General features: G+C 39.9%; 1 protein-coding gene across 1 annotated transcript in view; it reads right to left on the minus strand.

The window, feature by feature from the left end:
* clcn1b (chloride channel, voltage-sensitive 1b) overlaps window positions 1-20,682 on the minus strand; it is a 91,486-nt gene extending 70,804 nt beyond the window's left edge. Inside the window, exon 1 of the mRNA XM_057833334.1 lies at window positions 20,598-20,682. Coding sequence (XP_057689317.1) covers window positions 20,598-20,651 — 54 coding nt within the window. The 5' untranslated portion in view covers window positions 20,652-20,682. The remainder of the gene's footprint in view (window positions 1-20,597) is intronic.
* Between the last annotated feature and the right edge of the window lie 1,044 nt (window positions 20,683-21,726).

Genomic DNA, 21,726 nt, shown 5'->3' on the forward strand with positions numbered 1-21,726 from the left:
GACCGCCGCCACATTCTGGAAAAATGTGGCTCTGATCGGATTTAAACCACATACGAAAGTGACCCAGATCGGACTTGAAATGGTCCACTTCTATGTGACTTGTCAAGTTCAGACCGTCAGGTTGATGCCTCACTCGAGTAGGAAAAACACTAAAAAATCGGATTTGTGCATTAAGACCTGTGGTCTGAACTAGGAGTGGGAACCTCTTGGTACCTCACGATACGATACGATTTGCGATACAAAGCTCACGATAACTATGATCTGACGATATGGCGATACAACGATTATCGATACATTGGTCAGGAAATCATTCTACAATATTCTACAAACAACCAACAAACAGAAAAACAAGCTTTTGCTGTGAATTAGAATGAGTTTATTACTAGTAGACGTCCAATCCATTTGAACTGGGAGGGTGGCAGCGAATGAACGAATGTTCATTCCGTCCCGTCCCTCCCACTGCCGTCCCTCCCACTTCAAACGGATTGAACGTCTATGGCCGTTAGTGGCAGCATATTGTACCTAATATACCCCATTGCCAGGCAATGAGGTATATTAGGTATAATATTGGACTATTTAAGGTCATTTACTAAGGGTGTAATGGTACATGTATTTGTATTGAACCGTTTCGGTACATGGTGCTCGGTTCGGAATGGAGGTGTACCAAACGAGTTTCTGACGTAATGTAACCCCTTACTTTTCGAGGCTGTGAGTCGATCGGGTAACAGTTTCTTTGTGTAGATCATATTTACTCCGTCTTCTCTACTATAATGAGGACCAACACCGTAGGACAGTATAACCCAGAAACGTCAATGGCGCGACAACGAGGCCGCCACAAGAACACAGTGAAACGCGGGCGTTAAAAGTCAATCAGCCGATGCACACCTGTCGCAGTGCGGCCGCGTGTTAGACGCGTCCCAGAAACGGCTCAACAGAACGCATGCGAAAAGAACGGCAGTTTATTATTTGACGCAAGACGCGACCCTCCTGCGTCAATACTATTACCAGTAGCTAGGATCGGGCAGACCGGAAGTCTCTCGTGTAAAAATACGGTGGATCCGGTCGATTTTCAAACTAATATGCAATCGTAACCCACTTTTTGAGTCCATCAGATCTCTTGAGTGGTAGATTGGGGCACAGTTGAATTGTCTTTGTTGATTTACTGCTGCCTTCTCTGCTATAATAATGACCAACATGTCCCCAATCAATACAAAACCCTCCTACCACAACAAAACAAGTAGGAACTAATATTCACATAGGAACTAAAGTTATACAACATAAAATATGCAATATAAATGAATACTACATCACATTTGTAAAATATAAACACATAATTAGGGCTGTCAAACGATTAAAATTTTTAATCGAGTTAATTACAGCTTAAAAATTAATTAATCGTAATTAATCGCAATTAATCGCAATTCAAACCATCTATAAAATATGCCATATTTTTCTGTAAATTATATATATATTCTGTAAAATAAATTGTTGGAATGGAAAGATAAGACACAAGATGGATGTATACATTCAACATACGGTACATAAGAACTGTAGTGGGCATTTCACTCTACTGTCATTTAAATCTGTCTATGCTGTCCTCACTCCGAAGCGTCTACTTTTTCCAAAGCTAGACAGCTAGTGAACGACGCCTTAATAATTAGACTTCTTCCTTTTTCATCTGATTTATTAATAAAATGGCCTCAAACCATTGTCCCCTTTAGACCGTCGTATAACTACAAAATAAAAGTACACAAGCATTGCATTAGCAACAACGTTAGCTTAGCACGCTATACAGGTTAACTAAACATAAACAAAAAGCGTCTCATACAAAAAATATAACATTTCGCTTACTAACATAATATGTACATTCTTTACAACAACCATACTTACGGACAAATCTTGTCCAAGGATCATATAAGCACAACATTATCAGCCCGAGACGTCGTGCAGCCATAATGAAGAAAGAAAAGAAGAAAATAATAAACCATGTCGCAAAGCGACCACAAGAGTTCGCTGTTGGACAGCGCAAAAAGCCTTGCTGTAAAACTTACCAAAAGGCAGAATACTTCCTGAGCGTGACATGTGCGTTAATTGCGTCAAATATTTTAACGTGATTAATTTAAAAAATTAATTACCGCGCGTTAACGCGATAATTTTGACAGCCCTACACATAATAAAATAAATAGTAGCCCATTTAAATAAAACAAATTGAAATGAGCTAAAACACCTGTAATTGAATAATAAGAATAATACGTAGATCCTGCTTACACAATTAAATTTATGAATTTCTGTGGGGCGCTTTTACATGAGAAAATCCACCAATAAAGCTTTTGAAAACTGTTCATAAGAAAAAAAAATGATTCATTGAGGCATTTTATTTGTAAAACACATGTTAAAATCTTTGTCATTGGGATTGCTTTTCTCTTTAGCACAGGACTTCTTTTTTTCTCCTTTCTTTCAGAAAGAAAACTGACCAATATGCGGGGTCTGAAAGGTAAATTTTTGTTGGATTATCTTTAAATACCCGCTACTTTTTGAGCAGAATTCTAGCTTTGTATAGGCTAATGTTCCTATTGTTGAAAGTACAAAGGTGTGTAATAAACAACTAGCACATTTATATTTTGCATTTTGTTTTCTTACTGTACCGAAAATGAACCGAACCGTGACCTCAAAACCGAGGTACGTACCGAACCGAGATTTTTGTGTACCGTTACACCCCTATCATTTACATGTTGATTTTCAGTTACCTTCTGTTGATTTTGGAGTATTTTACGGGTCACTTCCTGCTTATTTTGAGTAACAGAACAGGAAGTGACCTTGGAATCATCCAAATGAATAGGCAGTGACACAGGAAATGACCTGAAAATCGGACAGAATGACTGTGAATGCTCTGGTTTCGAATGAACGAACTTTCCCAGTCAAATTGGATTCGGCGTTGGGCACCGTCAATGCTGCCTTAGAGTTAACTGAGACACTATTATGGTGGAAGATTTTGGTAGCAACTTTTTGGTTCCTTTTTTTTTTTTTTTTTTTTTTAGACATTGACACCTTTTTAAAATGATATCTCCATTCTATAACTTTTTTGTGATACAAAGTATAACGATAGATCACCATTTCAATATTTTCTCACACTCCCTAGTCTGAACCTAGCCTAATATTTAGCGCACAGTGGCACAGTGCTGGCTGAGTGGTTAGCACGTGCGCCTCACAGTTCTGAGATTGTTAATTCAATCCCGGCGCCGGCCTCTCTGTGTGCAATTTGTATTTTCTCCCCAGGCCTGGCTGGGTTTTCTTCGGGTACTTCGGTTTCCTCCCACATCCCAAAAACATGAATCACTCCGAATTTTCCAAAAAGGTTTTAGTATGTGCGTGAATGGTTGTTTGTCTCTATGTGCCATGCGACTGGCTGGCAACCAATTTAGGGTGAACCCTGCCTCCTGTCCGTTGTTAGCTTGGACAGTCTCCAATACCCCCGCGGCCCTTGTGAGGATAAGTGGTTCAGAAGACGAATGAATGAATGAATATTTAGTGTCAATACTGTAGCTGCATACTACATTCACACATGAAAAATATTTACCATATTACGGAGAAGCCGACAATGCGCTTTATGATCTGATGCACCTTAAATATGGATCAATATTGATTAACCATGGCATGATATTCACACAATCCCAACCACTACTACTACTACTACTACAACAACTACTACTATTACTGCTGCGCCTTATAATGCAAATAAAACAGTTTTAAAATGGGCCATTCATTGAAGGTGCGCCTTAAACTTCAATGCGCGGAAAATACGGTTCTTAAAAACCATTTTTCATTCAACATTCAACTTTTCAAGCTCTACACCATTTGAAAATAAATAATAAATTAAGTTAGTAAATAATTCAGAATGTGAAAATATGAAATCTGGACTAAGCATAAATGCATAGCTCTTATCTTTCAGCGGACTAAAAAAGTAAAAGAAAAGCTAATACTTGATCTTCCGATTAAGAGCATGAGCTTCAAAAATTCCTTCAGTTCCCAAACTGCTCCAACCCATGATCATTTTTTTTCTGGTGTCAAACTAATGTGTGCCAACAGAATTCATCTGATAAATAACTCTCATTAAAAGCACCGTAGTTACCATCATTTGTCTCAAGTGTCAGCATTAAAATGTGCTAACACCATTATCAGCCAGTTAAGTTGCACATGCAGCCTATTAAAAATTAATTTTAAAAAATAAATAAAGATTTAAAAAAAGATTCGTGAGAAGAATAAGGTCAGAACACAGCAAGCCCTCAAAGCAAAAGAAGCAAGAGATAACTAAATCAAAAGGCTTTGTTATCCACAGCTTTACCTCCTCATCACTTGACTTGGGCATGACTTGGCAGCTTCCCTGTTCTGAGCCTTGTTCTGTCACCTGTCCTACACAACAGACAAGCAGCGCTACGTATTAACGCCGCGCCCCCCATCCATCAACATCACTCGCAGGCGTTGGCACTAGGCACCATCAAAGACTCCGCCGCTAACCAGGGGGACCTGCGTACTGTTCAGGGAAGCGCCAAAGACGTGCCGGAGTCACCTTTGACCTCTCCTTGGCCCGCGCTCAACAAGTTTGATGCTCATCTCAAACAAGAAATAACTAGACTAGGCTAGAGTAGAATCATTTTGATTCAAAACTGAAAGTGGAAAATTGTTTTTTTAATGAATGTAATTTATCATATTAGACTACAGCTTGAAATGCTTTAGAATTGCAGAAAAATACAGCATTTTGATGACAAATTACCACGTTTTCAGCACAAAATGTCCACAGATATTGTTGAAACTTTTATAAAGTAATTTTATGTCAACAATGTTTTCCTTTACATTAAGAATTACATGGCAAGTAGCTATTTTTGGTCATTTAAAAAACTTAATCTTATCAATTATTATTGTATTATATAATTTTTAATTTAATTTTTATTTTATTTTATAATTTTCAATTAATTTGTAATATTATTATGTATGTAAGTATTTATTTATTATACAGTAAGTGTATTTTATAGCATTTCAATATTATTTTTAAATAAAATGGAAAATATATAAAAATGTAATAAAAACACTAGTAATAGCCCCTAACAATACCCTAGTTTTTAAGGTTTTTTTTTTTTTTTTTTTTTTTTTTTTTTTTAATGACTGCCCTATAAAGGGTTACATTGCTTCTCATAATTAAAAAAAAATATATGGTTAATATTGCGTTTTTACAGCAAGGAGTACTTTCCTAACATAATACAGTGTACATTATGTGCATTTGTGGTATTGATTTTATTTAGATTAAAAAAACAAAACATACTCTACACAGTAGAGAGTGTTCAGTTATTATTATTATTTATATTATATATATATATATATATATATATATATATATATATATATATATATATATATATATATATACACATAGATAGATAGATAGATAGATAGATAGATAGATAGATAGATAGATAGATAGATAGATAGATAGATAGATAGATAGATAGATAGATAGATAGATAGATAGATAGATAGATATAAATAAATAACATGGGCAATATTCTTTTTCAATTTTTAAGGGAATTCTCATAATCAGTACTTTATAACAGTGTCATGAATATTAGCGGTCTTTATTTTTGCAATTAATCAAATAATAAACACACATTACTTAAAATACATAAATATGTTTTGGTGTTTGAGTTAGTACCGACACAAAGTTTTTATAATACATATAGAAATATGTGAATTAAGTTATATGCTTTTGATAATTAACCCTTCCATGCACAAATTACGATTATTCTTTAACCCTTACAGGACACTTTTAACTGGAGGACCCAAACGCAAGGGGCAGGCCCAACAACAGGTAAAATCACTGGGTAATCACATAGACAAGAAACACTAAAAATCCTAATAAAACTCAAGGCATGACAATTATTGACAGTCAGTCTTCCAGGTTTAAATGAATTGGCCGTCTATTGCCATTACTGGCATTCAATGAGTTAAATACTATGGGGGGGGGGGGGGGGGGGTCAACTTTAGAGCTTTAGAGTGTGACATGAACCCAACCAAACATGTATTTCTGATTTTATTCATTTTGATTCATTTTGCTTTTAATAAAACTATTGATTTTATTAATGTTTTATATTATTTTTATGTCATAAAAATATTTTTAAAATTAAATAATGGTCAATATTTTTCCATACTTTAATAATCATTACTCCCCTCCGTGAGTCATCACCTTATCGTGGTATCTATGTTGTCTGGGGCTTTAAGCCCCTGGCAGGGTCACCCATGGCAAACAGGTCCTAGGTGAGGGGCCAGACTAAACATGGCTCAAAATGACCCCCTATGATGAGTAAAATAAATGGTCTCAAGTTTCCCCTGCCCAGACGCAGGTTACCGGGGCCCCTCTCTGGAGCCAGGCCTGTAGGTGGGACTCGAAGGCAAGCGTCTGGTGGCCAGGCCTGTCCCCATGGGGCCCGGCCGGGCACAGCCCGAAAAGGCAACGTGGGTTCCCCTTCCCATGGGCTCACCACCTGTGGGATGGGCCAAAGGGGTCGGGTGCGTAGGGAGTTGGGCGGCAGCCAAAGGCGGGGGCTTTGGCGGTCCGACCCCCAACTGCAGAAGTTAACTCTTGGGACATGTAATGTCACTTCTCTGGCAGGGAAGGAGCCCAAGCTGGTGTGTGAGGCAAAGAAGTTCCGACTAGATATAGCAGCTTGGGTTTTGGTACCAATCCTCTTGAGAGGGGTTGGACTCTCTTCCACTCTAGAGCTGCCTACGGTGAGAGGCGTTGAGCAGGTGTGGGCATACTCATTGCCCCCCGGCTTGGCTGCTGTACGTTGGGGTTTACCCCATTAGACGAGAGGTTACCCTCCCTCCGCCTTCGGGTGTGGGGAAGGGTTCTGACTGTCTTTTGTGTCTATGCACTGAACGGCAATCCAGAGTACCCACCCTTTTTGGAGTCCTTGGAGGGTGTGCTAGAGAGTGTCCCTGCTGGGGACCCCCTCGTTCTCCTGGGGGACTTCAATGCTCACGTGGGCAAAGACAGTGAGACCTGGAGGGGCGTGATTGGGAGGAACGGCCCCCCCGATCAGAACCCAAGTGGTGTTCTGTTATTGGACTTCTGTGCTCGTCACGGTTTGTCCATAATGAACACCATGTTCAAACATAGGGGTGTCCATATGTGCACTTGGCACCAGGACACCGTAGGCCACAATTCGATGATCGACTTTGTAATCGTGTCATCGGACTGGCGGCCGCATGTTTTGGACACTCGGGTGAAGAGAGGGGTGGTGTGTTGGCTCTGATGGCAGGGGAAGATGCTGGCCAGACCTGGAAGGCCCAAACGTATTGTGTGGGTCTGCTGGGAACGTCTGGTAGAATCCCCTGTCAGAAAGAGCTTCAACAACCACCTCCGGCAGAACTTCTCCCTTGTCCCAGGGGAGGTAGGGGATATTGAGTCCGAGTGGGCCATGTCCTGCATCTCCATTGTTGAGGCAGCCGATCGGAGCTATGGCCGTAAGGTAGTTGGTGCCTGTCGTGGCTGCATTCCCCGAACCCGCTGGTGGACACCAGCGGTAAGGGATGCCGTCAAGCTGAAGAAGGAGGCCTACCAGGCCTTTTTGGCGTGTGAGACTCCGTAGGCAGCTGACAGGTACCGGCTGGCCAGCGGACTGCGGTTTCGGCGGTCGCCGAGGCAAAAACTCATGGGCATGTGAGGAGTTTGACGAGGCCATGGAAATGACTTCTGGATGGCTTAAAAGAAATTCTGGTCCACCATCCGGCGTCTGAGGAGAGGAAAGCAGTGCACCATTAACACTCTGCATAGTCAAGATGCGGTACTGCTGACCTCAACTTCGGACGACGTGAGTCGCTTAGGAGAATACTTCGAAGACCTCCTCAATTCCACCAGCACGCCAACCTTTGAGGAAGCAGAGTCAGGGGACTCTGAGGTGGTCTCTCCAATCTCTGGGGTTAAAGTCAGTGAGGTGGTTGGAAAGCTCCTCGGTGACAAGTCCCCTGGGGTCGATGAGATCCGCCCTGAGTTCCTAAAGGCTCTGGATGTTGTGGGGCTATCGTGGCTGACACACCTCTACAACACCGTGTGGACATCGGGGACAGTGCCTCTGGATTGGCAGATCGGGGTGGTGGTGCCCCTTTTTAAGAAGGGGGACCGGAGGGTGTGTTCCAATTATAAAGGGATCACACTCCTCAGCCTCCCGGTAAAGTCTATTATGGCGTACTGGAGAGAAGGGTCTGTTGGGAAGTCGAATCTCAGATTCAGGAGGAGCAGTGTGGCTTTCATCCTGGCCATGGAAAATTGGACCAGCTTTCTGTTTTGTAGATTTGGAGAAGGCGTTCAACCGTGTGCTCCGGGGAGTCTTGTGGGGGGTGCTCCGTGAGTATGGGGTACCGAGCCCCTTGGTTAGGGCTGTTCGATCCCTGTACGACCCGTCTCAGAGTTTGGTCCACATTGCCGAAAGTAAGTCGAATTCGTTCTCAGTGAGGGTTGGACTCTGCCAAGGCTCCCCTTTGTCACCGATTCTGATCATAATTTTTATGGACAGAATTTCTAGGAGCAGCTGACGCGCTGAGGTGGTCCGGTTTGGTGACCTCAGCATTGCATCTCTGCTTTTTGAAGATGATGTGGTGCTTTTGGTTTCATCAGGCCATGACCTCCAACTCTCACTGGAGTGGTTTGCAGCCGAGTGTGAAGCAGTTCAGATGAAGATCAGCACCTCCAAATCTGAGAACATGGTCCTCAGTCGAAAAAGGGTGGCGTATCCTCTCCGGGTCGGGAATGAGATCCTGCCCCAAGTGGAGGAGTTCAAGTATCTTGGGGTCTTGTTCACGAGTGAGGGTAGGAGGGATCGGCTGATCGGTACAGCGTCTGCAGTAATGCAGACTCTGCACCAGTCTGTAGTGGTGAAGGAGGAGCTGAGCCAAAAGGCGAAGCTCTCGATTTACCAGTCGATCTACGTTCCTACCTACCACCTACGGTCACGACCCACAGCTCGTGACCGAAAGAACAAAATCCCGGTTACAAGCGGCCGAAATGAGTTTTCTCCGCAGGGTGTCTGGGCTCTCCCTTAGAGATAGGGTGCGAAGCTCGGTCACCCGGAAGGGACTCGGCGTCGAGCCGCTACTCCTCCATGTTGAGAGGAGCCAGCTGATGTGGCTCGGGCATCTGGTTCGGAAGCCTCCTGGACGCCTCCCCGGCGAGGTGTTTCGGGCATGTCCCACCGGCGGGAGGCCCCGGGGACGACCCAGGAAACGCTGGAGAGACAATGTCTCTCGGCTGGCCTGGGAACACCTTGGGATCCTGCCGGAGGAGCTGGTTGAAGTGGCTGGGGAGAGGGAATTCTGGGCTTCCCTGCTAAAGCTGCTGCCCCCGCAACCCGACCTCAGAGCAAGCGGAAGATGATGGTATGGTACGTTACGTTACGGTACGGTTTGGTATGGTGTGGTATCATTGCTAATATTTTTTTTTAATGACCAAAAACAGTCTTTTGGTTAAAGGTCCTAAGTGTCAACTTTTGAATAGTTGCCCACTGTCGTGACCACTGTCTCTGAAAGGGTTAAATCCTTGCTTGTATTGTCTTTGACTAAACACCATTGGATGTGGGAAAGACATTGAAAGCTTCATTAGTATCTTGCTGTCCCAATCTGTCAACCTTAGTGTTTACATTGATCTAGTCATGTGACCTTGGGTGTCACGGAGCGGCTGAAATGCCTCAAGGTGACCCTTGCGGAACTTTCACACGCTTCTGATGTTTGTAGCTGCTGGATACTCAGGCAAATTTGCTCATTATCACTCTGACCTTCACTCCTTTAATAAACTCTACGAGGGCAAAAGTGGTCAGCTTTAATGTACAGCTCTGTGACTCATTATCCTTTCTTTTTTTTTTTTTTTTTTTTTTTTAAACCACACTGTTAGAAGTGGACGTGTGTTCATTTTAAGTCTCTCGGGATGGGAATGAGGGAACAATCCCACATGGTTCCTCTCTGCTGGGAATGCAAAGCTGGGGTTTAATCATGCTGCTGAGCTGTCAGGAGCTTTAAATTACATCATGGGAGTAAAAGGCCACAACACCCCTTTGAGGGTTATACTAAATGTTGGAAAAATATGATAAGAAATGACAATGTTATACTGTACAGTAGGGATGTCACAATATTATAATATTGAATCTCAGTATACAATGTTTAGCCGTTTTTGCTAAAATTGTGTTTTGGGTTGGCAATACAGTATAAGTAGGCACAAGCTGAGCAAGGCTGCGACAGTACACTGCTTCAGCAATAATATTGTAACATTGGGACAGAATTATGATTTAATTTTTTGTTTTAATAAATTCATTTAAGTCAGCGGTCTCAAACCTTCGGCCATGGGGCCAATTGCAGCCCACGGACAATATTTTACAGCTGCCGTTGGTCATCAAATTATAGTATTAGTGTTGCCTGAATGTAATTTGTGGAGGGCAATAAAAATGTATAAAATCTATAAATAATTAGATGAATAAATTTAAGTATCAATTTTGGGGGAAATTTTTTAAATAGTATGAAAGGGGGAAAAAAAAAATCTTTTTTCTTTAAAAAGACCGTAAGTTTAAAAAAAAACTTTAGAAATAGTTCAAAGCAAAACTTCCAAAACTAAATCAAAGCAAATTGTAATAAATTGGAAAATAAAGAAGAAAGACGTGAATTGAAATAAGTGTGGCTCATCTTATTTTGCTGTTTTAATTGTTTTTTTTCTATAAACCTCTTTTTGTGACCTCACCTAGCTTAATTCTTCAAATCGAATGATCACTTTAAGCCCCTCTGAGTTGAAATGGATTGGACGTCTTGCTGTCATTAACTGATCTCAATATTAATTTCCCTATTTTACTAACAACCACAACATATACTAGTATATACTGTCTGGGATGGCAGTGAATGAGTCAAGCTAATGATAACTTTCAAATAGATGTTCACTCTCGTGTCCAATATGTCAGGTTTGCGAGCAGGCAGGTGGTGTGTGGACCCAAGTGCACGGAAAGGGAAGGGAGGCAAAAAGGTGGTGCAAAAGTAATTTAATTAAAGTCGACAGAAAAACAAAGTACAAACCAAAACTGAGGTGATCCCAAAAACACAGTTGCAAACAAAACCCAGGGTATTGGCAAAAGACTGGTCTCAATAACTTACTAAGCAGAGGAACATGAGGGCTGTGACGTAGGAAGAGGCAAAATTGACACTGGCATGAACAAAGACATTGACAACAAGGAGTGATAAGAAACTGGGTGCTTATATACACACATGCAGACAAGGGGTAACGAGACAACGGGGAACAGCTGGGTAACACAGGAGGATGCAGATTGGAGGATACACTAGGAGCAGGTACAACAGGTGAAATCAATGGGCAATCACTGGGACAAGTCACATTAGGAGAAAACCAACACAAAACCTAACACAATGTCCCTTAAACGGTTAATATCATGACAATATTGAACCATTTGATCTTGATATCGGTACAACTCTAAAGGCCCTGCTGGCCTATGGTAAGAGGTTCTGCAGCCTGTGGTGCAGGACCACCAGGTTCATAAATAGTTTTGTATATTGTGTTTTGTTGTGAACCTCCTCCTAACTTCCTTGTTTTGCACATTCTTTGAACTGTAATACAGTTCTCCAATTCATTTTTTTTTCTATTTCATTATTTCATTCAGTTTCATTTTAAATCTATCTATCTATCTATCTATCTATCTATCTATCTATCTATCTATCTATCTATCTATCTATCTATCTATCTATCTATCTATCTATCTATCTATCTATCTATCTATCTATCGGCGATGATTAGTAGCTAGCTGTCCTAGCTAGCTAGCAAGTGAAGCTATTCTAACAACTGACATGATTTTGTCACATTCTGCTGCTGGTCAGATTGTTTTGTTACAGAGTTGTGGGATGAGTTCCCCACACCGTAGCTGCATCCAACTCCAGCTCATCAGCAGTGTCTTCAAACCAATCCTAGGCGGCTTGCCGAGAAATTGACTTGCTGCCATTTGAGAGTTTGTATATCCTTTCATTGCTAGCTGTATCATTTCCTTGCTTGTTTTTTGTTTTGTTTTTTGTGTTCCTCTGCCTCTCACCGTGGTTTTCCCTCTATTTTTATTATTTTTTTACTGATTCAAACTTACTGTCTTGGACCGTTTAAGTGTCTCCCTTTCTGCGACCGCATGTTTTTTGTGTGTGTTCAATAAACCCTTTTACGCAGTCCCTATGTTATAGTTGTCTGATTCCTGTCTGAAGTGAGCCGCGTTTTTCGAGGTCAAGCCAGCCGCACTTTCTTTTCAGACGCGTTTTCCTTTCAGATTTTACTGCACACAGACAACACAAATGTTGGGTTGCGACTGCTTTACAAGGAAGATCATGACTCTAATATCACACGGACGCATAGTCTTGTGGTCCGTCGCACAGGAACAGCGGGTTCGAACCCCGCTGGAGACCTTCATTTAATTGCTTTTGCTGCTCGTTTTGTGAAATATCGACAGTGCTATCCTGCTCATCACTTTTCCGCTCGGGTTCAAATTGGAAGGGCAGAACTGACGCCATGTTTATGTGGCTAACGAGTGACACTGTGGATGTACGGCAGAGCTGCCCGGTGATGTCACCGCCCAGAATGCATTGCATCGTCAACAACAATGGCAATCTACTAGTTAAACTAATTTTTCAAATTTCATAAAAACGAAAACATTAAGAGAAGTTTGAATATCAAATTATTATAACTCATATTAACATTTATATTTTAACTAGGCCTGTCAACAATAACGCGTTAACGACCATGATTAATCTGGAAATATTAACGCATTAAAAAAAAAATAACGCAATTTACCGCTCACACTAAGTTTGGCCACAACGGCCTCTCATAGTCCCACACGCTGATGTTTACATTCTCCGCGCGGCAATGCAGGACATAATGCAGCCAGCCACGATGAGTGAGGATGATGACCAAATTCCGTTTTAAAAAGCTGGCTAATAGAAATCTGGATAAAACCAAAGTTGTGTGCACATACTGATGCAATGAACTGTCATTCGATCGAAGCTCAACCAGCCTAAAGTACAACCTTCGGGCATAGCTAGTGTTACCAATGACGCTAACACTGCGGGAAACAAGCCGCAGTCATCAAGCTACACTGGCAGAGCGCGGACTCTGACTTGTCAACAAAAGACAACAAGTAGGTTAACTACTGCTATCGCTATATGATTAGACAGAGACTGTAGAGTGTAGACCCATTAACATAGTCGAAGACGAGGGCGTTGAAAATCCAATGACAACAAACAACGACGACAAACCACTAGACAGGCAGTGCCAGCATGAATTTATGTCCACTACAGTGGTGATCTGCACAGAGTGGTGCCCACAGTAAGCTGGCCCATGCAAAAAAAAAAGTATCTGGTCACACCTGCCACAAGCGTTCCTTGCGAGAGACTGTTTTCTTTGACAGGGCACATTGTTCAAAAGACAAGGTCTGCTCTGTTATCTGAAAATGTCAACAAGCTAGTTTGCTTGAGCAGTTGGTTAAAAAAAAATTGAGTATGACTGGCTAACTTAAGCAGTGTTTCTAAACACCTTTGCACACAGTTTAGTGTAATGTTTTTCAGTTAAGTGTGTGAAAATTGACAATTTTTTTTTTTTTTATATCTCACACAGCTTTCAGGCCATTTAGTGAAAAACTGCAAATGTAGCATTTTTTTGTGTGAAATGTTCAATTTAACAGACAAGTTGTTTCCACATTTTTTGAAACACTAGCTATTGTTACTGTATTGTGCTTGTCTGCTTTTTAATTTGGCAGTTAATTTTGGGTAATATGCCAACCGGTACTTGAGCCACATTGTTGGTCTGAGGCACTTTAATCTGTTAAAGCTCTTTGCTGTATAATACAGACAGTTTATTTTATTTATTATTTTATACGAGCTGAATTGTTAAATAAAAATTTAAAACTCTATTTGGTTAAGTATTAATTCATTCACACATCATACATTTAATCTTAAAACAAATTTTAAGTCAATTATAGTATTTTCCTAGATTTTTTTTTTCCTGAAGAGCAACTTTATTTATCCCAAGGGAAATGTGATTATTCATGATTAATCACACAGTTGACATATGATTAACTAGATTAAATTTTTTAATCGTTTGACAGCACTAATTTTATCTCATTTGCTCCCAAAAACGTATAGATATGTTCTATTTTTAATTGTTTCAGTGTTCCAAAGACTTATTTATACGTCTTTAACGTTTTTGTTTTGTTTTTGTTTTTTTTCAAAAAATACAACTCTGGGACGTGATTCAATTTAGTTCCAAAGCACAAAGCTGAAAATCCATTTTAAAGCAATAAAACTGGCCACTGGAGAGCAGTAGCGCATTTGGTAAGACCCGCAACCCGATTCAACGGCAATGAACGGCCAAGCTGCACGGCCGGGCGCCGGCGAAAGACGACCGAATGGATGCCAGGCAGCAGACGACCGAGCAGAACAACCGTTAGGCCGCCCGGGATGCCAGGCGTTGGACGACCAAGCAGAACGATCGGGACCACTAGTGCAGCGGACGATGTCTTTGAGTCAGTGCTGCTCGCGAGCAGAGCCCGCAGAGACTCAAAAAAATTCAGCGTTATGAGACAGACAGCGATGAGGGAAAAGTTTAATCGGCTGTCGCGTCCAGAACAGCGTCATCTTTCAGTTAGTTATGTGTAAATAAATTGTTACTTTGCTATCAAAAGTTCTATTTGTCTTGTTGTTTATCTTATTTTGTAAAAGGAAAACATTATTCAGATGTTTGGGATGTAACTAAAGCAAAAATAGCTGTGTATAAGTCAAAGTTATGTTTGAAATGTATGCTTTCATAAAAAGCACAATTTCTCCGTTTTTTCATCAGAAATTGGAAAATTGCTCAAACAAAGCTATTTTATAGTGCTGATTTCTAAAGAATGGAAAAAGATATGAACTCTTTTCTGCTAAAAGAAGAGAGTCTAATCTTTCTTTTGGTGGGTTCAATGTCTATATAGCAATAAAACAGAATTTTCTGTGGGCCTTGCAAAATCAGTCAAAATCCAGTAAAACGGCCGGGAGCGAAGGGCCTTGCTCCGGTGAAAATGGCTGGGAGTGAATTAATTAAGAACTGTAAGTCTTTCTGTCCATTGTTATTAACACAGTGCTCCGTATGGGCTTTTGTGGGTTAATATTTTAGGGCTCTGAGGTTGTATTTGTTTTTGCAGGATGTAAGTGCACCAGGTGGAACAGAGACAAAGCCAGGCTAATGAATGCAGTGTTTGAAGGTCAGAATGACCCTGAGAGTTAATTCAAAGCGTAATTGCACATTCCGGGACTCCCATATGAGAACGGGCATTGCATATTCATAAATTTCCACGCGTTTGTGTTTATGAGCGTGCTACACGACACGGCGATTGTGCGCAGAGGCATTACAACAATATAACCCTACCCTGCAGCACAAGGTTAATGATCAAATTTGACCCATTCACTGACAGATAGATCAGGAGATTACCCCAGCAGTGCACACACACATTCCACGAGTAACCATATGCAAACCCTAATTAACAGCACAATAACAACACCATGCCTCGTCCAAACACTGCTCAAGCTGTCATGTTCTAATTAATTTTTGCTGACGAGACTAAAAAAAAGGAAAAATCTACGTTTTTCACGTGTTATGTATGAGCCTGAGGTTATAGACACGTGAACATTCTCATGTCCAATAACTTAATACTATTGACGATGATAGACGTCAAATGCATTTGTACTGAGAGGAATGGCAGCAAATGAGGTATCAAACTCAAGGCCCGGGAACAAGTTCTGGCCTACTTAAGCAAAGTCAGGGGCCGTTTACATGGTGACTCTCCGAGAATACGAAAAATTTCAAATTTGCATTTGCGTCTCCATTTGAACAATGTCGCAATTCCCCATGAAAACGATGCAGTATTCATGCCAGGCCCTAGGGGGCAGTGCATATTTACAGGACGACAGAGAATGATGCACTTTGACCCCACCAAGCTCCCTCAGCCCGGAAAAAAAAATGCCCGCCCACTCGAAGCAATGTCATTTTTCTTTTGTTCAAAAAGGCACAAAAATTGAAACGTTCAACATATTTAATTTAGAAATATTATTAAAACAGTCAATTAAAGCCGACTTTCCGCCATATTTGCTGTTTTTAATGTTTAGTCGCACTGCTGCGCACGCCCAATGTGACGTGTCCTAGTGCTGACGTTAACGGTGAGGTCTCGCGCCGCAGGAGCCTTTGATATGCATGCCGAGGAAGCCCCCCTCAACCCTCTGCAATCGGATTCTTCCACTTTGGAGGCAGGATTCAGAATTTTTCGTCTTCGCCGACACCATATGCACGCGAGGCGAGTGCGCTACTGAGTCATTGCATCTTTGTGTCGCATAGTCGCCATGTAGACTCATTTGCTTAGACCGTGGGTCGACAACCCGTGTTTTGAGAACCGCATGCGGCTCTTTAGCGCTGCCCTAGTGGCTCCCTGGAGCATTTTCAAAAATGTTTGAAAATGGACTAAGATGGTTGAGGGAAATTTTTTGTTGTTGTTTTGTATGGTTTCTGTAGGAGGACAAAAATGACACTAAAATTCTTAACATTTTCCAATGCTGTAAAAATGTGTATAATAAATATTAAATTTCAACATTTCTGTCAACGAAGTTTTGTGTCGTAGCCTGCGACACACGCTTCTATCAGCAGGGCGGGATGCTATGGCGTTATATTGCTGCCTCTGTTCTGAACGAACAATAATGGATTTTGAGCTCACCTTCTGCTCTCGCTCAATTTCTCGACTCCTGCGCTCGTCAGTTAGTTTTTTCTCTGAGTACTCAGTTGATCACACACTACTAGCGTGTGATGAAGCCAACCAATCAGAGAGCTAGCGGCAGTACACTGGTTGGCTGTTTGACCTCCGAATAGATCACTTGTTACATTCGCCCGGAAAAAGCAAGGGAGACAGACAACTTCAACGAGAGAAGGGTGACTTCATTGAAACAACGTACGACAGTATTTATTACAAGGGCATAAGTCTGCATAGTGACGGTAGAGACATAACACTACCAACTTTTCAGGATGCTCAAATTGTCCCCGCCAACTTTTAAGCAACCTTATTTGCATTATAAAATGAGTTCAGTTATACAGTTAAATCAGATTGTCTTCCCATATGTTGTAAGGATAGAAATGACCCGACCATTATTGAGTGAATTACTTTCATTATGTCCAGACTTACTTTTATCCCTTAGCACTTGCTGACTGTCCAAGTCCATTTTTCCCCTCAAACGCACATTTTGATTGGCTTATGACTGGATCCCCCTCATTCACACAATCCCGACAGAAATGCATGTCAACATGCCGCCCTCTCCGCCCCCTTTAAAGAGGAAGGATATAAGAAGATTTTTTTTCGGCCAGCAGCAGCAGCAGCTACTGTAAGTAATGTAAAAAGACGTCAATGTTGTGGAGGTGGGGAACACGCCACTAATTTTGCTACTGAAAGTCTGACCTGCATCAAAGTTAGCATAACATTAAACTGTGTGAACTGGCTAACCTGTAAAACTCGAGTAGAAAGCTGCTTGGAGAGGTGTCTTGCTGGATGTTTTTTTTACTGTTAAAGTTAATTCAACTGTGCATTTTGTGCATTTATTCATAAATTAAAATGTATTTTCTACATCATTTTAAAAAATATATAATTCTATTTGGAGTTTATGCTCATTTTTCTAACACCCCCCCCCCCCCAAAAAAAAAAAAAAAAAAAATTCCACAAAACCACAACCACTGTAAATTTCCTTTATATGAAGCAAGCATTTTGAAAAATGACTTTTCCCCCATGAAAATAATTTTAACTTTTTTTCATTTTTACGTAGGAACCAGCTATTTTTGAGAAATGTACCCAATCTCTTCGGTCTTATTAATGTCCCGTCCCCAGCAAATATTGTACATGCAGGTTGTACTATTATAGCGTCCCTGATAATGTTGAGACCAAACCTACGCCCTTGATTTATTATCATAATTATTATCATCAGTAAAGTACGTGACACAATATAATCACTAAAGTACATGAGACAATAATACGAGACGTTCCATTTTGTTTTCCGAAACCTCAAAAAAAAATAACAACAAAAATCAGATTTCTTTATTGCATATTGTAATGAAGTTAAACTTGAGGTGGCATCATACAACAGAGAAATCACGTGGTGCATTGGATGCACTGCAGGGAAAATAAACATTAAATCATGATGGCTCATTATGTATTTTTAGCCGTCATTTTGATAGTAGGCTAATATCGCTAATACAGATACATACAGCATGTGTTGCCTTCATTATTAGGTTTATTTAAGGCTTTTAATTTTTTGCGGCCCCAGACATATTTTTTGTTTGTTTGTTTTTTTTGGTCCAATATGGCTCTTTCAACATTTTGGGTTGCCGACCCCTGGCTTAGACAAATAAAAAAGAAGCAAAATTTCAGATTGTCGTCAGTTTTAAAAACTTTAACATTTTGCAACTATTTTTTGTTGCCAGGTTTTTTTTTTATTTATTTATTTTTTTACTCTTTTAAAAAATTGTTTTGAACAGTTCAAATGGCTTTTAAATAATTCTAATTAATAGAAATAAAAGGAAATGAAATTTAAAAATCTTACAGTCTTTCATCACTTAGTCAATAATCTAAAAAAATTTAAATAATGATTTATACAAAATATAAAGTAAATAAATGCTGCTTATGGTTTATTTTTGGAAATATCAATTGTGCAATTGAACTTAATATTAAGGGACAGGTCAAAGGTAATGTACATCAGCAAATATTTATTTTAGGGCTGTCAAACGATTAAAATTTTTAATCGAGTTAATTACAGCTTAAAAATTAATTAATCGCAATTAATCGCAATTCAGACCATCTATAAAATATGCCATATTTTTCTGTAAATTATATATATATTCTGTAAAATAATTTGTTGGAATGGAAAGATAAGACACAAGATGGATATATACATTCAACATACGGTACATAAGGACTGTAGTGGGCATTTCACTCTACTGTCATTTAAATCTATGCTGTCCTCACTCCGAAGCATCTACTTTTTCCAAAGCTAGACAGCTAGTGAACGACGCCTTAATAATCAGACTTCTTTCTTTTTCATCTGATTTATTAATACAATGGCCTCAAACCACTGTCCTCTTTAGACCGTAGTGAAACTACAAAAAAAAAGTACACAAGCTTTGCATTAGCAACAACGTTAGCTTAGCACGCTATACAGGTTCACTAAACATAAACAAAAAGCGTCTCATACAAAAAATATAACATTTCGCTTACTAACATAATATGTACATTCTTTACGACAACCATACTTACGGACAAATCTTGTCCAAGGATCATATAAGCACAACATTACAACGTAGGCGTCAGCCCGAGACGTCGTGCAGCCATATTGAACTGGCAAGAAAGCAATAAACCATGTCGCAAAGCGACCACAAGAGTTCGCTGTTAGACAGCACAAAAAACCTTGCTGTAAAACTTACCAAAAGGCAGAATAATATCTGAGCGGGACATGTGCGTTAATTGCGTCAAATATTTTAACGAGATTAATTTAAAAAATTAATTACCGCGCGTTAACGCGATAATTTTGACAGCCCTAATTTATTTTAAAATAACATTAGGTAATACTTATTTTTAAAACCATGATAAAAAAGTATCACACAAAGTATCACACGAAATTTAAAAAATATTCAGTATATTGTTAAAATATGAATTAGATGCACGTCCACTTATTTTATCATTTAAAAAAATGACCTTTAACAAAAAAGTAAGTTCCATAGAAGTGATTCAATAATTAAGAAAACACATACACACATAAAAGGTATTACATCTCCAGATTGCTTAAATGGGTGCATTTTACACTGAAAATATGAGACACAGCAAGAACATTTTTTAATCTACTTGCACCAGTGTGACAAGAGCGTTATGTTTTTTCAAGTGAAAGAAAAAAATCCATATTATTCTTGAATTTTTTCTGAAAAACCTCTGCTCTACCTTTAATACCAGTTGATGATGATAATGCACAAAAAGCTTGTAAAGTACTATATTCATCAGCAATAAAAGTAATTTTTGGAAAGAAGCTTACTTTGTGTTATCAAAACCTTATCTAGCATCAACTATCATTTACGTGTTCTACCCTTGTTGTGTTTTGCCTGTACCTATCCCATTAATGTGTGAAAATTCAATTTAAAAAAAAAAAAAAAAAGTGCTGCAAAGTGAATATTTATTTTGTGAGTAAATTTACATACATTTTCTACTTGTGACCTTAAATTTTCTGGTTAGCTGCTACAGTGCTCCCAGTAGAAAAATAGTTTGAAGCCGTGGTTATCAAAAAAGATGAAGCCATTATATATTTATATGGGCTTTACAGGCATAATGGCCCTCTGAAGGAAACCAAAATTATAATACGGCCCACAACAAATTTGAGTTTAACACTCCTGCAGTCGAGCACTGACCTCCATCAAGGCCAATTGGTCGTATAGGCACCACTCTCACCCCATGGTTAAACCATAAAGATTGCATGTAAAGCCTTACCAGCAACTGATCTACGTTCAGCACCGTTTCAAAAGTATTGATCCTCTCGCACATCTTTCCCAACGCTCGTCTGCCCCTTGCTTTCTTGTACCTTTCTAACATTGTGTGATTCCCTCTCCCCACATCATCGCCTTAAATCTACCCTTCCTCGTCTTTGACCCGGTACCTGCCTATACACAGGTATGAACAGTGCACAAACACACGAGTAGAAAGACATACTTGGGTTATTATGAACACTTGAAGCTTGACAATAAAGTGTCAGCAGCTCTTAATTCAGAGTCTCGCGCGGCGGTCCGATCCATCAGATTTCGGCCGTGCGGAGTAATGCTAATGTCTCAAAGTATGACAATAACACTTGATGATGGAGTGGAGACACGTGGACATTATTGTGTGCTGTGTGCAGAAAGGTCCACAACTATGTACAGTATAGCATGCAACATTTTTTTCTGAGACAGTATAGGACCCGTTGCCTACAGATTTTTAGAGGGTCTTTTAGGAAAAATGACAGTTGAGGTCATAATAAATGCTTTCTGATGAAAGATGTCTTGATTGGGACATGAGTTGGACAAGGCTGAATGATTATGATTACCCTGTACGCGATTAAAAAAAACAATTTTATCTTTAAGGTAAAATACAGGCAGCTGTTGTTGCCAGAATGTTAGAAAAAATGTAAAATGCATGTTAAGATTATTTTTACAGCAGTAAATCTACAGTACATTTTTTAAAACAGAAGTTTATGGCACATTTTTAATTCATTTATATAACTTTGTATTTGATACCGTGATACATATATACAGTGGAGCAAATAAGTATTTAGTCAACCACTAATTGTGCAAGTTCGCCCACTTGAAAATATTACAGAGGCCTGTAATTGTCAACATGGGTAAACCTCAATCATGAGAGACAGAATGTGTGTGTGGGGGGGGGGGGGGGGGACAGAAAATCACATTGTTTGATTTTTAAAGAATTGATTTGCAAATCATGGTGGTAAATAAGTATTTGGTCAATACCAAAAGTTCATCTCAATACTTTGTTATGTACCCTTTGTTGGCAATAACGGAGGCCAAACATTTTCTGTAACTCTTCACGAGCTTTTCACACACTGCTGCCGGTATTTTGGCCCATTCCT

The sequence above is a fragment of the Corythoichthys intestinalis genome, chromosome 4, assembly GCF_030265065.1.
Source record: "Corythoichthys intestinalis isolate RoL2023-P3 chromosome 4, ASM3026506v1, whole genome shotgun sequence".
Classification (NCBI taxonomy): domain Eukaryota; kingdom Metazoa; phylum Chordata; class Actinopteri; order Syngnathiformes; family Syngnathidae; genus Corythoichthys; species Corythoichthys intestinalis.